The sequence below is a fragment of the Saprolegnia diclina genome (genome assembly GCF_000281045.1).
Source record: "Saprolegnia diclina VS20 unplaced genomic scaffold supercont1.18, whole genome shotgun sequence".
Classification (NCBI taxonomy): Eukaryota; Oomycota; class Saprolegniomycetes; order Saprolegniales; family Saprolegniaceae; genus Saprolegnia; species Saprolegnia diclina.
In genome coordinates, this window is record NW_008246085.1 from 89,321 (window position 1) to 104,300 (window position 14,980).

The 14,980-nt window shown below is 58.8% G+C and overlaps 8 protein-coding genes across 8 annotated transcripts; 2 read left to right on the top strand and 6 right to left on the bottom strand.

The window, feature by feature from the left end:
- Positions 1-1,084: 1,084 nt before the first annotated feature.
- SDRG_06520 (hypothetical protein) lies at positions 1,085-2,353 on the bottom strand. The gene has a single exon (XM_008612301.1). It carries the CDS (start codon positions 2,276-2,278, stop codon positions 1,166-1,168), a length of 1,113 nt encoding a protein of 370 aa, XP_008610523.1. The 5' UTR covers positions 2,279-2,353; the 3' UTR covers positions 1,085-1,165.
- Positions 2,354-3,066: 713 nt separating this feature from the next.
- Positions 3,067-4,949, bottom strand: SDRG_06521 (hypothetical protein; the record flags this gene model as incomplete). Its single annotated transcript, XM_008612302.1, has 2 exons — positions 3,067-3,527; positions 3,869-4,949. 2 exons carry the CDS (start codon positions 4,947-4,949, stop codon positions 3,085-3,087), a joined length of 1,524 nt encoding a protein of 507 aa, XP_008610524.1. The 3' UTR covers positions 3,067-3,084.
- A 604-nt stretch (positions 4,950-5,553) lies between these two features.
- Positions 5,554-5,973, top strand: SDRG_06522 (hypothetical protein). Its single transcript, XM_008612303.1, has 2 exons — positions 5,554-5,726; positions 5,773-5,973. The coding sequence occupies exons 1-2, from the start codon at positions 5,586-5,588 to the stop codon at positions 5,845-5,847; spliced, it is 216 nt and encodes a 71-aa protein (XP_008610525.1). The 5' UTR covers positions 5,554-5,585; the 3' UTR covers positions 5,848-5,973.
- On the bottom strand, positions 5,853-7,072 carry SDRG_06523 (hypothetical protein). The gene has a single exon (XM_008612304.1). The coding sequence runs from the start codon at positions 7,021-7,023 to the stop codon at positions 5,893-5,895; it is 1,131 nt and encodes a 376-aa protein (XP_008610526.1). The 5' UTR covers positions 7,024-7,072; the 3' UTR covers positions 5,853-5,892.
- Positions 7,073-7,561: 489 nt separating this feature from the next.
- Positions 7,562-8,841, bottom strand: SDRG_06524 (hypothetical protein). The gene has a single exon (XM_008612305.1). The coding sequence runs from the start codon at positions 8,818-8,820 to the stop codon at positions 7,672-7,674; it is 1,149 nt and encodes a 382-aa protein (XP_008610527.1). The 5' UTR covers positions 8,821-8,841; the 3' UTR covers positions 7,562-7,671.
- Positions 8,842-9,163: 322 nt separating this feature from the next.
- Positions 9,164-10,447, bottom strand: SDRG_06525 (hypothetical protein). The gene has a single exon (XM_008612306.1). It carries the CDS (start codon positions 10,379-10,381, stop codon positions 9,221-9,223), a length of 1,161 nt encoding a protein of 386 aa, XP_008610528.1. The 5' UTR covers positions 10,382-10,447; the 3' UTR covers positions 9,164-9,220.
- A 696-nt stretch (positions 10,448-11,143) lies between these two features.
- SDRG_06526 (hypothetical protein) lies at positions 11,144-13,686 on the top strand. The gene is made up of 5 exons (XM_008612307.1): positions 11,144-12,642; positions 12,691-12,844; positions 12,894-13,087; positions 13,135-13,409; positions 13,461-13,686. The coding sequence occupies exons 1-5, from the start codon at positions 11,153-11,155 to the stop codon at positions 13,529-13,531; spliced, it is 2,184 nt and encodes a 727-aa protein (XP_008610529.1). The 5' UTR covers positions 11,144-11,152; the 3' UTR covers positions 13,532-13,686.
- Positions 13,561-14,980, bottom strand: SDRG_06527 (hypothetical protein). Its single transcript, XM_008612308.1, has 4 exons — positions 14,901-14,980; positions 14,764-14,844; positions 13,947-14,720; positions 13,561-13,901 (listed from the first exon to the last, which is right to left on the bottom strand). Exons 1-4 carry the CDS (start codon positions 14,943-14,945, stop codon positions 13,752-13,754), a joined length of 1,050 nt encoding a protein of 349 aa, XP_008610530.1. The 5' UTR covers positions 14,946-14,980; the 3' UTR covers positions 13,561-13,751.

Below are 14,980 nucleotides of genomic sequence, written 5' to 3' on the forward strand. Positions count from 1 at the left end.
CTCTCGTTCAGTCGCCAGCAGCAGCGCGTGTGGGCATAGACAAGGCTGTGCACGTCATGCAAAGCCCAGCGTGACGTCGAAGGATACTACTCGGCATGTTTCGCATGGCGTGCTCGGGTTCATATTCTGGTTCTGAGCGACACCCAAGGTGCATTGTATCGGCAGCGCGGATTCATATTGCTGTTCATTGTTTCTGTGTACGAAGAGCACGAGACGCTAGTGGTAGTCTCGACCTGATATCAGGCTCTGCGGTCTCTCAGCTCGGCAATTCATCGCTTGGTGTCGCCTGCAATTGCATTGACGTCTATCCCAAAAGGTCATTTTCATGATGACACAGCTCCATGGGTCATGACAGCTCTCAGTTGAGGCCCAAGCTTCGATTCGGACGGCGTCAGAGATTGGTCGCTTAGGAGCACTCGGGCAAGAAGGCAAAGTTCTCGAGCCTTGCCACCTCCAGCACCTCTAAGCGCGTTGATGCCTGGCGAGTGCGGCACGGGGTCGTCTTTTTTGTTGCTACGGCCGACAACGATCAACGCACGTAGCTTCTTGCCCACTTGTACACGTCATGCTGCAGCACTAGTACTCACTGCCCCGATTGACCTCGCTGTTGTCAAAGCTACCAGAAGCTCGCCCGACGTGACGATGATATCTGCATGCACGATGGCTCAATGAGCGCTTCAAAGAGTCGCAACTTTGTCTCAACCTTGAGGCGGATGCTCACGACACCCTTTAGACTCATTGCATGAATGGCCTATTGAGATCGCGGTGGGTGTTAAACAGACTTGAATTGCCCGAGTTGCAGCAAGGCCTCTCCAGACAACTAACAGTCTTGATCCAGCAAATGTAAGCTCTGGAGGCGAGATGGAACTTCCCAGCAACCGCGTCGTGTGTCGGGTCCCTCGTACGTCGTTTTCGTTTTCCCTTCAACCTTTAGTGCCTGACACAGTCTCCTTCTCTGCTAAACATGTCTCTTGTTGACGACAGAGCTTCTCGTGGGCTTCGTTGTACTGACGACCTCATACAGCACCAACCGCTGCGGTGTTGAGTAGCTCGGCTGAATTCATCTCATCGCGTCAAGTTCAAGTTCCACCGGCGTCCTCTCACTTGCTGACAATGACGACATCAATCAATACAAGACAGTTCACTACACAAAACACTTGCGCCATCAGCCGTACGCAGCACGCGCTTCGGGCTTTGTCTTTGCAAACGCCGCTCGCTGGTGCGCGCCAAACTGCTTGTCGGCTTCGAGGAGGAACATCCGCAGCTCGTTCTGCGACGCACCGTGCAGATCCTGCATGTACGTTCGAATCTCGTCGGGCGAGCAGTCGTGTCCGGACGTAAATGGCTGGAGCTTGGTGAAGACCTTGAAGAGGAAGCCCGACTCGCACGGCTCGAGGAGCATCCAGCCGACTTCTCGCGCAATGTCCTTGCCGGCTTCAAATGGAAAGAGCTCGTCGTCTTCAACGCTCCGCCACACGAGGACAAACCGATTTGCCTCGTTGTAGCGCTTGACGATGACGTTGCGGACGCTTGTGCCCAGGGTGTAGTGGCGCTTGGTCGTAATGTAGGTGGTCGAGTCGTCGACCGTGGTGAGCACCTCACGGAACCCGGTCGGCGACGCAACGAGCACCGCTCCGCTCATAATGTCCCAGATGACGCGGGTCATGATCTCAAAGTCCATGGGCGTGTCCAAGCGACGAGGGAGGCGGGCGCAAACGCGGGCTTGGATCTCGAGCGTTTGGTGGAACACGCGTGTCTCGAACGAGTGGGGCACGGCGCGCGCCTCAACGAGACCCGCCTCCAAGAAGGCGCTGCGCAAGTGTTGGCGCTCGCGGTCCGCCATGGCGTGGTAACCCGAGTAGCGCAGAAGCGGGTCCGCGCCAAGGCGGAGGTGCTTCCACGAGTCGTTCGGGTCCATCGCAACGGCGAGCGGGCGTGGCGTCTTCTCGATGAGCAGCGAGAGCGCCTGCGCGTGCTCGGTATACTCCTTCACAGCAACCTTGAGCCGACGGTTCTCGGTCATGCTCTCGCAAAGTCGCTTGCGCTCCGACTTGGCGAGGCGTGCCCACTCGCTCGTTGCGGGGTGGGCTGCGTCTGCGAGCTCGCGGGCTGCGTGGAGCGCGCGCAGCTGGCCCCGGAGCTCGGTCACTTGGCGCTTGAGCGACGCCGCCTCGGCGTGCTGCCGGTCCATGTAGCGCTGGTACGGCGACCGCTTGGGCGGCGCGACTTGCGTCGAAGCGTCGTCGTCATACTCGGGCGTCGACAGGAGCGCGTCCATTCGTGTACTATCAAAAGCGCGTTACGCAGAACAAAGAAATGACAAGGAAGGATTCGTGTTGCTTGCGATTGGCGCCAGTGAGAAAGCTACTCAGTGACCGCCCACGAGCTGACACGTTGCAGGTGCCGCCTCTGACGACGACCTTGATATTACTTTGGGTGTTTTGCATGGGGCTGGGAAGCGCCGGTGTCATGATGGCGCCGCGATTTCTTCGAGCCGTTGGCAACCGCCAGCAGCAACTTTCGTGCTACGGTGGAGTGCACCTTTGGCTCGTCGCTCCACGATGTACGCACCAGATGGTTGTGCAATGGTGCTGCTCCCTCTCGCTGCACCTCGGCGCTCGTCAACATACTTGGTATCAACGCGTGTACACCGAGATCCAACGCCACACCGACGGTAGAATGGCCTTGCTGAAGTGATGACTGTAGCATCCAACTGCTCAGCAAACCTGATGGCTTGTGCCGCTCGACCCCATCGGCGGTGTCTGCTCCGTCGCTGGGCGAACAGAAGTGGTGCCGACTTGGTGGAGACACGCAGTTGTATCATAGATGTAGCCCAAAAGGTCCATCGAAGTAGGCCTCGCGATCTTCTTTCGCGTCGCGGCGACCGCGCGAGTAGGCGCTTGTTCATGGAAGCCGAGTGATGTAGTCAGTTGTGGACGTTGCGTCTCGCATTGCTCGAACACGACGGGATCTTCGCAAGATTCTCCACAAAGTCCAAGGTTCCCGACTACAACAACCTCGGACCTCAAAATGCAAGCCGTGCATGCGACCACTCGTGCAGGACTTCAGTACAATACATTGTCGTCACAAGGTAAAGGGAATAGCGGGCTGCTTGTGCAGGAGCTCCGAGACGCTATCGGCAAAGTCGGCTTGTTCTTGCACCGCAGCTCGCAATCGTCGGTTCTCAAAGATCGCGCTGAGCATGCGCCGGCGCTCGTCCCGCGCGAGCTGCCAGTACTCACACGACACTGGGCGATGCCCGATATGCTGCACCGCTTGTAGCGTGCGAAGAAAGTCTTCGAGGTGGCGGATTTGAACCCGGAGCGCGTCGGCTTGAGCCTGCTGGCGGTCCATGTAGCGCTGGTACGCCGAGCGCGGACGGGCTTCAACGAGCGTCGTCAAGATGTCTTGCTCCTCGGGCGTCAAGAGGTGCGAGATCGAGTGCGTTGTCCACGATACGGGCATCGCGGGCACGAGAGCCGGCGGCTGGCGACTGGTCATGGACTCAAGTCGGAGCGAATTGTATACTAACGCCATGTGTGCAGCCATCCAATATTTCACCGGCGCTCCGACAAGAGTCCACGTCAGCTGCACCCCAACGGCTCCCATGAAAATCGAAGACGCAGAGATGGCTGTTCCAAGCAATCGTATACATCCACTGAATGCATCCACAAGTGACTTGGTGCACGCGGCCACACACAAGTGGTGGGGCGCGACTGGACGCACCTTCGATGCAATCAGTAGCTTGCCTCCCATGGCGTGACATCGTTCTCGTGCATACTGACACGTCATGTGATTAGTCAAGATGGACGGTTCGCACGTCTCGCCGTACTGGACGGTGGTCTGCGATCAAGAAATAGCTACTTACATCTCAATGTCCCACGACTCCTCTGGGCGACGCGCTCCTTGACCTCGTTCGTAACGACCTCGGTCGCGTCGCTAAACGTGCTGTGGATGTCGACGAGGTACTCGCTAATGAGGCGCGGTGACATGTCGCCGTTGCTGGCGCGGAACGGCTGCGTCTTGTGAAAGTACTTGAGCAAAATCGCGTTGTGAATCGGCTCGATGGTGCACCACATGACCTCTTTCGAGACGTCGCAGTCGGTCGTGATCGGGTACAACTCGTCGCGTTCGATGCTGCGCCCGACGACGACGCTCCGGTTTGCCTCCTTGTAGAGCTTGTAGATCATCCGGCGCTGGGTCGATCCGAGTCGGTACGGTTTCGTGTTCATCGAGTATGACACGCTGTCGTCGACTTGGTCGAGGAGCACACGCGTTTTGCTGCGCGTTGGGATTTTGACTGCACCCCGGAGCACGTCCCATAGCGTCGCAGAGACGAGCGCGAGATGCGTGCTCACGTCGGTGGCGCCATTGAGCGGTAGCGCCACCGCGTACTTGGATTGAATCTCGAGGGTGTGGCCATGTAGACGCGGCTCGTGGCTTGGCACCTGCGTCTCCGACTCGATGAGCCCAGCCTCGATGAACGCGCTGTTGAGAAGTTGGTATTCGCGGTCGACGATCGCATGGAAGGCGTCTCGGCGCGCGCTCGGTTCGCGCACCAAGTGCAGCTCGCGCCACTGGTCGCGCGGGTCGGTTGGAAAGAGGCAGAGCCGGGGTTTCTTGCGGAGGAGCGAGGCGAGCGACTCGGCAAAGTGGACTTGCTCCTGCACCGCAGCCTTCAAGCGCTCGTTTTCAACAAGCGCGTCATGCTGCCGCTTGCGCTCGTTCTGTGCAAGCTGCTTCCACCGACCTGGCGGATGCACGGCCTCCTCGACTTCCTTGTCGAGCATGAGTACCTCGAGCACGCTGTGGAGCTCGGTGATCTTGTCTCGGAGGTACGCCAGCTCTTCTTGCTGCCGGCGCACGTGGCGCGTCGATGCAGGTACCTTGGCGTCACTGCCGTTGCTGGACGGTGGCGCAGCGTCCCCGTCCTTGTCCCGCGACTCCATCTTGCTTGAATGCTCGGAGAACCTCTGCAAATTAATATCGCTTGAACACCTGCAGTGGTGGACTGACCGTGCCCTTCTGCGCCACGCTTCGCCAAGTGTATTTAGCATTGGTACTCGTCGTCGTTGGTGTGAATCGCAACAGCGCCTAGCAATCGATAAACTGAGACTTGACCAACCGAGCGCTGCATACAGGCGATGGCAACGTACCATGCGTGTTGCTTGGCCATACCCTCCAGTATATGATGCGATGCTATTGTAGTAGGCTTCAGTACAAGCTGCGCTGCAAGACCTAGATCTCTCCACGCCGAGCCAATTGCGTGTCGAGTACAGACACAAGAGGTTGTTGTTGGGTTTGGCCACGTTCTCGAAGCGTCCTTCGCAGCAATAGGCACCCCAGAGCCTCTGGGCCAGAGGGCGCGCTCGTCAATACACTGTAAACCCCGCCAAAGTAACTCCTCCTGGCCCGACTTATCGCGGTCGATAGCGCCCAGGTCTCCAGAGTTTTTGATAGCACGCTTGTCGTCCTCGCTGCTCCGAGTGCCACGTATGAAGTAGTCATGGCCAGGCAAATATTACTTTACAGAGGTTTCAAGCACAGGCCAATGGCGTCGCTTGTGTCATTGAATCGCCGAGACGATGGAAGCCCTCGAAGCGTGCGAAGCGTACAAGGCCAAGGCCCGCGCGTGCTACGGCAGCTGGTTCGACGGCCTCCTCAAGGGCAACTTTGTCCAGTCCGACTGCGACCAGGAGACGGATGACTACAAGCAGTGCATCCTCGTACGTCCACTGCTGCCATCACGACCGCATTCAAGCGCTGGCATAGGAAAACATGGAGAAGATGAAGAAGGATACCGCCGCCAAGGCAAAGGCCCAGAGCGACGGCAAGCCGTCGGCGTAGACGAGTCTCAACACAATTCAACTGTAGACGCTTTGTTCCCATAGCTTATACGGTCCAGGGCTCGCACTGCATCCCCATGAGCTTATCGATTTGCATCTTGATCGCTTCCTCGAGCGACCGCGTGCCTTCCGTGTACGCATTCATCAGATAGTCGGGGACGACACCGCCGGCGACAAGCTCGCCCGGGCGCAGCCACGCCTTCTGCACGAAGCGGCCAAGCGCAGCACCGCTCTCATCGACGTCAAAGGCGAGCCACGAGACTTCGTTGCACGTGACATAGGCCGGGTCGAGCGGCAGCAATTCATCTTCCATGACGCTCCGGCACACAAAGACGCAGCGGGATGGCGACTCCATGTACTTTTTCACGACCGTGCGCGACTGCGAGTTGCCGAGCTCGTGGAGGCAGTACGAGTTGGTGTAGGCTGTAGAGGCATCAATGTGCTCCAAGACCGTGTAGTGGCCGGGGAACGCAGAGACTTGGACGGCGCCGCGGAGGACGGCCCAAGCAGCCTCGGCCACGATCGAGAGCGGCACCGCAAACCGCCCGATCACGATTTCTTCGATTTCAATGTTGCCATTGGCAAGGAGCTGGGGCATCGCGCGCCGATGGTCGCCGTGCGCAAAGTCGATGATGCCGACCTCGATGAAGACGCTGTCCATCTTGGCGTACTCGTGGTCAACCAGGGCGTGGTAGGCAGCATGACGCGCACGGGGCTCGGCCACGAGCTTCAGGAGCTTCCATTGCTGATCTTGGGCTGTGTCATCGAGTGTAGGTCGTCGCTTGAGGATCTCGACAAGACACTCGGCAAAGTGAACTTGCTCTTCAATCGCCGTCTTCAAGCGCTTGTTCTCGTGCAGCACGTCGGCCTGCCGCTTGCGCTCGTCCTTGGCCAGCTTCTTCCACTTGCTATCGGGTTCTGGCGGAAACATGGCTTGCGTGAGTGTGAGTTGCGTGAGCTGGCCTTGAAGCTCGTCGACCTTGCGCTTCAAGTAGACGAGCTCGTCTTGCTGCTTCTTGCGGTGGCGCTGCGTGCGCTGCGACGCGAGCTTGGAGGCGTGGCGCCGCTTCGCCTCGGGGCTCGAGGACGACAGCGATGACGGTGTAGGGCGGATGACCTCGAGGATCTCGAACTCTTCGGCCGTGAACTGCGGCCCCGGCCACGCGCTGCTATTCATGGGGATGGTAATGATGATGTGCAGTTGGCAAGTACGCCATCGAGCTGCGCCATCAGTAGTGAATCAATCAGAAAACCTCCCAAACTTTATGCTTGGGCACGTACCGTCTGTCGGAATGATGGTGCCGAACTGGGTTGGGCGTTCGCTGATTGCAAGCGTGAGCTGCGTCAGGTCATCGTGGCGCGCCGAGCGCAATACGATTCTTGTCTTTCACTGCATTTAGCCACACGGATGCCACAGCCGCCGGGCCACTGCAAACGCGTGTTATAATCCGCCACTCGAAGCCAGGGTGACGTGGCACGCCAGTAGTGCGTGGTGACTTTGTGGGCGGTTGTTTGGGACGCCGTTATCACATACCGGTACTGCACTTGAACGCAGAAGATGCAAGCGCATCGATAAGACCATGTGAGTCACCACGAGTCATATGCTGGTATCTTTTTCACGGGGGTATCGTTAGGCAGCTCTAGCTTCAACGGTGGGTCGCTCGTCACCGAGTACGCATTCATGATCACTACCATTGAAGCACAGGTCATTGCAGCACCGGTCTAAACTCATGTGCATGTGTTGAGTGGATCACAACATTATCCTAGTACAAATGGAACGACCTGTGCGCAAGAAACACTGCTGGAATGAACAATGCAGCAATAGTTATACCGTCCACGGTTGGCAGCAGCCGCCCATGAGCTTTTCAATTCGAGTTTTGATCGCGTTCTCAAACGTCCGGGTGCTCTCTGTGAAGGCGTCCATCAGATAGTCGGGCACGACGCCGCCTGCGCCGAGTTCACCGGGACGCAGTCGAGCTTTCTGGACAAAGCGCCCGAGCGCAACGCCAGCCTCGTCCATGTCCAAGGAGAGCCACATGACTTCGTCGCAAATCTCGTACGCAGGGTCGAGCGGCTTGGCTTCATCTTCCATGACACTTCGGACCACAATGACGCAGCGGGATGGTGACTCCATGTACTTTTTCACGATGGCGCGCGACTGCGAGTTGCCGAGCTCGTGGAGGCAGAGCGCGTTGATGTATGACGTCGAGGCGTCGACATCTTCGACGATCGTATAGTGGCCCGGAAAGGCCTGGAGCTCAACCGCACCGCGAAGGACGTCCCAAGCTGCCTCGGCCACGATGAAGAGCGGCACCGCAAAGCGGCCGTAGGTAATCTCTTGCACTTCAATGTCACCGTTGGTGAGCATGACTGGCATGGCACGCCGGCGGTCTCCGGCACCGACGTCGACGATACCAGCTTCGATGAAGACGCTGTCGATCTTGGCGTACTCGCGGTCTGCGATGGCGTGGATCGCTTCGAGGCGCGCAGTCGGTTCGGCCACGAGCTTGAGAAGCTTCCACTGGTCCCGTGTTTCTTCGTTCGCGAGCGTCAGGCGCGGTCGCTTCTTGATCATTTCGACGAGACACTCAGCAAACTGCACCTGCTCTTCGATGGCCGCCTTGAGGCGGCTGTTTTCATTTGATACGACTTGCTGTCGCTTGCGCTCGTCCCTGGCCAGCTTCTCCCACTTGCTCGCTGGCTCGGCTGAAAGCGCCTTCTGTGATACGGTGAGCTGCTTGAGCTGGGCTTGCAGCTCGTCGACCTTGCGCTTCAAATACATGAGCTCGTCCTGCTGCTTCTTGCGGTGGCGCTGTGTGCGCTGCGTGGCGAGCTTGGCAGCATGGCGCCGCTTGCGCTGCTGCTCGTCCGACGACTCGGAGCTCGTGGATGACGTCGACGGGCAGATGACGTCGAGGATCTCGCACTCCTCCAACGTGAGCTCGAGGCCCGACCACGCGCTCGTGCTGTCCATGGCGATATGTTCAAAGGAGACTGGTGCCGCCTGTCTGACGAGCTCAGAGCCTCTCAAAGTAAATAATTATCGGATTTCACCTCTAAGAATGCATGAATCTCATTTTCAGCGCCAAAGTGCATTCTGGGAATCATGTAAAATGCAGGTTCCAAGCTACCGTGAAAGACAAATTATCGACAAGAGGGATCGACATACTGCGAATGAACCAGCGAACGCGCAACGTCGCTTCATGGGTCTTGCGGGGCACGCTATTTTTCGTCCGCGTGTCCCAAGCGCATCGCCAGAGTGATTGTGCTCACAGCGTAGGTCAACCGTGAAATTCACTCAGTACTGCCCGTTGACGCAGATAGTACAACAGGCTAGTCGATTGAACGATGAACAATAGACTAACGAGCTGTTATTATGGTCGCTTCTTGGGCGGCAGAGGTTTCGAGAGGAGCCGATAGAGCTGCGTCTTGATTGTGTGCTCAAACGTCATGGAGCTTTGCTCACAGAGCTCCATGAGGAACTGGCAGAGCGCGAGGTGGCTGCGGTCGTTCTGCTCGTCGGCAAAGTACGTGGGCTTCATCCGCTGAAAGTACCGTGCCCGCGCGAGGCCCGTTGTCGGATCGCAGTCAAAGGCGACCCACGACACCTCATTGGCAATCGCGCAGCCGTCGACGAGCGGGTGGAGCTCGTCTTCGTGGATCGAGCGGCTGATGATGACTTGACGGTTCGCTTCAATGTACCGCTTGACGATCATGCGTCCTTGGTACCCGCCGTTGGAGTGATACCACATCGACGAGATGTACACAGTCGACGGGTCGACTTGGTGCAGCTGCTGGTACGAAACGTGGGTGCCCGTCGTCGTCTCGAGCTCGACGGACCCGCGGAGCACCTGCCACGAGGCTTCAGCGAGCAAGTTGAAGTGCACGCCGTACAGGATGAAGACGGAGACTTGCACTTCGAGGGCACCGTTCACAAGCTTGGGGACGTACGAATGTGTCTCTTCGTGGAGGTCGATGAGCCCACCTTCGATCATGACCGTGTCGAGCTTGGCATACTCGCGGTCCACGATCGCATGGAAGGCCAACGCCCGGGCTGTTGGGTCAGCGACAAGCTTGAGCAGCTGCCATTGGTCGTTCGCGTCGGCCGAGAGGAGGCCGAGTCGTGGCTTCTTCTCTAAGATCGTGACGAGGTACTCGGCGAACTTGACTTGCTCTTCGATCGCGGCTTTGAGCCGCCGATTCTCGGTCATGACATCATGCTGTCGTTGCCGCGCGAGTTGCGCTAGCGTCTTCCACTCGCTCTGCGGTGTATTGCCGGCTTCGAGCTCCTTGACTTGCTGCAGCACGCGCAGATGCTCCGAGAGCTCGTGCACCTTGCGCTTTAAGAACGCGAGCTCGTCCTGGTGCTTCTTGCGATGGCGCTGCGTGCGCTGGGTACCCGGGAGGATGGCCTCGGGCCTCGGGCTCTCGCTGCTGCTGGTCGTCGGCGCCGGCGACATGACGACGTCCGGGACCGAGAGGTCAAAGTCGATGCCACTTAGGAGATCCTGGAGGCGGAGGTCGGCCTCGTCCATCGGCGCCCTGTCTGCGCGTCACCTCGAAACACCTCTAAGAAATGATATTCCGCACGACCAACATTCCGGCGGACAGTGAATCAATGTTGCTGACTCGGATGATCGATCACTCGCAGTGTTGACTGGTCCCTTGACGAGTCGCCTCGCGACGACCCACCCATGCGTTCTATGAGACCTTCCCGACCGCTAGTGTGCATTAATAGACTTGGTAAACATCAACCAGATCTCGTTGCACCAAAGCTGCTGAGAGCTTGGCAGTTGAGTGCTATAGAGCCAGAACCTTACTAGTACACCGCATTCTTTACCGTCAGAGAATACGGTCCGAGGCCACTGGCCCGAGGCGATGTACAGAGGGTCCGACGCATGGGTTTGAGGATCGCTGAGCTTGGATGGTTTTGAAGAAACGAGGGTGAAGAGGTTGCCTGCGTACAATACAATCGACAGATTTGCAAGCGCCCGTTGCACATGCTGATAGCAATTTCAAGGGGAATCTCTGCCTGTGGCTGCTAGCCCGGGTCTCCAGCCGCCCGCCTCTTCCACCCTTGGCTCAATAGAGGCCAGCGAAGTCGTCCATTTGGGTGCAGAGTAATGGGACTCAGGACTGTGTGGTCGATGACATCCTTGCGGGGGTAGTAAAAATAGCGCTGGATATGCGGCAGGGACGGGCTCTTTGGACCAATCGGAGCGCGCCATGTTTGAAAGCAGCGGTGGCCGCGTTCTGATTGGCTGCTAAAATACACCGGCAACAGCGCTCAGGTCCGATTTTGCCGGATGAAAGCCAAGAAAATTCAATTCCTCTCGCGGATGGCGACGTCCGAGCAGCCCGCCGAGGCGACGACGGTGACCAAGCGCAAGGCCGGCGCCAAGGAGGCCGAGCCCGCTACCGAGACATCGGAGGCCAAAGCCAAGCTGCCGGGCAAGATCCAGCAGCGCAAGGACCTCGGGACCAAGGCGTCCGGCGCGCCCAAGTTGAGCCTCCGCTTCATCTTGATCCCGATCCTCGTCGCGTGCGCCGTCGCGTTCTGGAAGGTCAAGTTCCAGGGTGTGAAGCTCAACCCGCGCGTGCTCCTCGATGCTGCCAAGCAGAGTGTCGGCTACTCAGCCCACGAGTACGCTGACCTCTTTGCACCCGTCGGCAACAAGTACGCGAGCGACATTGTGCACATCCAGACGCGCAAGCTGCTCACGCCGGACGCGACGTGCAGCCTCCCGACCGTCGTGACGCCCGAGCCCGTCCACGTCGACGTGGCGTTGGGCCACGCCGCCACGCTCCGTGCGACCGGCAGCGTCTTTATTGCGCTCAACGGCCGCGACGACGGCGTCCTCGTCCAGTGGCAGCCCAAGGACGGGTGCTTGTACGAGCTCGCTGTGGCCGCCGCCACCGCGCTCGGGAGCGACCCCGACTACTTTCCCAACGGTCTCCGCTTCTACAACAGCATGGGCGACCCGATTACGACCGCTGCCGAAGTCGACGCCGAGCGACTCGTGTACGTCCTCGTCGACTTTCAAATCTGGGTCTGGCCCGGCATCAAGGTCGGGTACACGCGCAACATTGACGGCATCTCGCTCAAGACGATCTCGCTATCGCCGCTCGTGTTTGACGTCGAGGCGTTCTTTGACGCCAAAGAAGCAGACGCGATCATTGCCGAGGGCATGAACAAGCTCCAGCGGTCGCCCGTCGACAGCAAGGACGCGACTGACGGGTACCACTCGGACCGCACGAGCTACACGGCGTTTCTCGACGACTCGGCGTTCACGCGCGACTTTCGCCGGCGCACGGCGGCCCTCGCACGTCTGCCAAGCCCGGCGCTTTCCGAGCGTCTCCAACTCGTGCGCTACGAGGCCGGTCAGTTCTTCCGCAAGCACGAAGACTACTTTGACTCGAAGGACTTCCTCGGCAAGAAGAACTTGGCGGTCGCCGACTACAAGGCGTGGTGTGCATGGGCCGCCGCCGCGATCGAGAGCCTCCCGATCGAGGCAAGCTTGGACCCGACCTTCCAGCGCGACGGGCCCATGTACCCGAACGCCGACGATACGATGACGTGGCAGCACAGCGTGCTGCAAGCGTTCCTCGACGACGCGGCGGCGACTGACTTTTTCACCGAGCACGCGGACGCCGAGTGGGGCGACTGGGTCAAGGAGAACGTGGCGAACGGCGCGAACGGCATCGTCGAGATCCTCCTCGAGAGCCGCGGGTACATGCTGCCGCACATCATTGCGTCGTGGGAGAAGCGCGCGGCGCTGCCGGCCCTGCATTACACGTACGTGCAATTGGCATGACATCTCGTGCAAATGACGTGATCGAATAGCGCGCCCAAGCCGCCCGTCAGCGGCGTCTCGCACTACTTTCGCTGGATCCGGTGGGCCAAGGAGCGCGTCCAAGACCTCGGCGCGGACGCCCCCGCCGATGTCCAGCCCACGGGGCCCCACTACCCGACGTACCGTACGACGTTCGAAAAGACGGTAATTTGCCGTATTTTCCATTGGCTTTGTCTCGAATGTTATTGTATAGCTCGTCAAATTCGTGCTGGAAGACCATACCCTCGACGAGCTGGCGGCGCTCGTCGGTATCGAGTGGGCCGAGTGGCTGCAAACCAACCAAGACGCCGAGAACGTTTTGATGGATGCTGCCCGGAGCAGCGTCACGATCTTCGAACTCGCCGTGAACGCTTGGACCAAGCGCGCCGGCGACGCCTTCCGCTACACGTACTGCTATGTCTACGAGGAGGACGATCGCTGAGACAACTGTCTAGGATTCCTACGCATTTGCGCCATTTTGAGCCGAACCGGTTCGTGACGCTCTTCTTGTACCTCAACGACGTCGATGAGGGCGGCGAGACGGTGTTTCCGTACTCCAAGGAGCGCCTCGTCACGGGCATCCAGCGCTCGGGCATGGACGAGTGTTCCGAGGGCCTTGCGGTGCCGCCGCTCAAGCTGCACGCGAGTCTCTTTTACGCCCAAACGCCCGACAACCACGTCGACCCCAAGAGCCTTCACGGCGGGTGCCCGCCCGCGCAAGGCGTCAAATGTACAGCACCAGCTTCGTCTGTTCAATGTGCTCACCATCATAATCGTGTAGTTGGCGCCAACTCGTTCACGTGGAACGCCGATGCGGACGAAGGCTCGCAGGCGTGGGGCTTTGGCGGCTAAGTGGGCCTCGTATTGATCCATTGCGTACACACTTGTAGCATCTTTAAACATGATAGACAATATTGTTGTCTGGTATACATACTATAGTACTCGTAAAGGACACGTTGCCGGCGCGTTCCTGCGCCAATGCCGAGTTGGAGGTGCTCGGTAGTCATTCAAGACCACGACCTGTCGGATTCGTAGGACAACTTGTACACATCGGACCTCTCGTAACGTCCAATTACGATTGCTGCATCAGAAGCGCACTTTGGCGCTGGTCCCGCGCCTTCTTCTTGGCCGCCATCTCGGCAATCTCGACCTTGCGCTCGTAGTTGGCGACTTCTTGGGCGAGCTCGTACATGAGCGCTTTTTGGCCCACAAAGTCGAGAATCTAGTCGGACTTCTGGGCGGGTATGACACAGGCGCGTCAGAATACCTGCGGCATCTCGGTGCTTGTCTCAGCCTTGGCGCTCAGCGACGACTTGACGAGCTTCGTATCGTGCGAGATTTCGTCGCCGACCGTGAGGAGCTCGGTTTTGACCTTGTCGTGGAGCTCGGCGCGGTCGCGGATCTCGGCTTGGAGCCACGCCGACTCGTCAATGAGGTCGTTGAGTTTCTGCTTGAGCGTGTTGAGCAGCTGCACCGTGTTGCCGGTCGTCTGCTTGAGCTTGAGGAGCTCGTCGTTGCGCTCTTCGATCTTGGCGACGTACTGTTTGTTTTCAATCTGGAGCTGGTGAAAGTCAATGTAGTGCAGCGCGTCGCCCATCTCTTCTTTTTGCCGCAGCTGCGCGTCGATCTTCTGCGCCTGGCTCTTGAGCGTCGCGTTCTTGAGGCGGAGCTTCTCGATGACCGCGTCCTTGGCGCGCAACTTGTCTTCCATGTAGCGGACCATTTTCTCGGCTATCGTTTTGCCCGTGCGAAAATTCTCGGCGCCCACGACGATGTCGCGCTTGAACTCGTAGGCGTCCATCTTGAGCTCGGCGATGCGGATGTCGGTCTCTTCCAAGACGGCGCGGAGCGTGTCGATGAGCCGCTCCGAGCTGCGCTTGGTCTCCTCGATCTCCTTTTGCGCCTCTTCGAGCTCGGCCGAGCAAATGTCATTCTTCTGCTCGATCGTTATCGTGGCCTGCGGCCGCTGCCGTCGCTGCCGGTTCTTGGCCTGCTTCTCGGGCTTGTCCTTCTTATCGTCGTCCTCGGCGGCATTGGTCGGCTATAAGAAATCACTTGATAATGGCTCCCCCGGGGCGACGGACCTGCGCGTTGCGCTTGAGGAACGAGTCGAAGAGCTCGTTCTCGTGGCTCAAGAGCTCGTTTTGGCGCAAGGCTTCCTCGAGCTATCGTGGAGATGGCATAGTTAGTTAGTGGATCGTCTAGTCGATACGTAGTTGACCTTGGCCTCGAGCTCTTCAATGTCGTCGTTCGACGCAGAGTCCATACGCTTCAAGCGGCGGCGCGTTTGGCAGTGCCAGT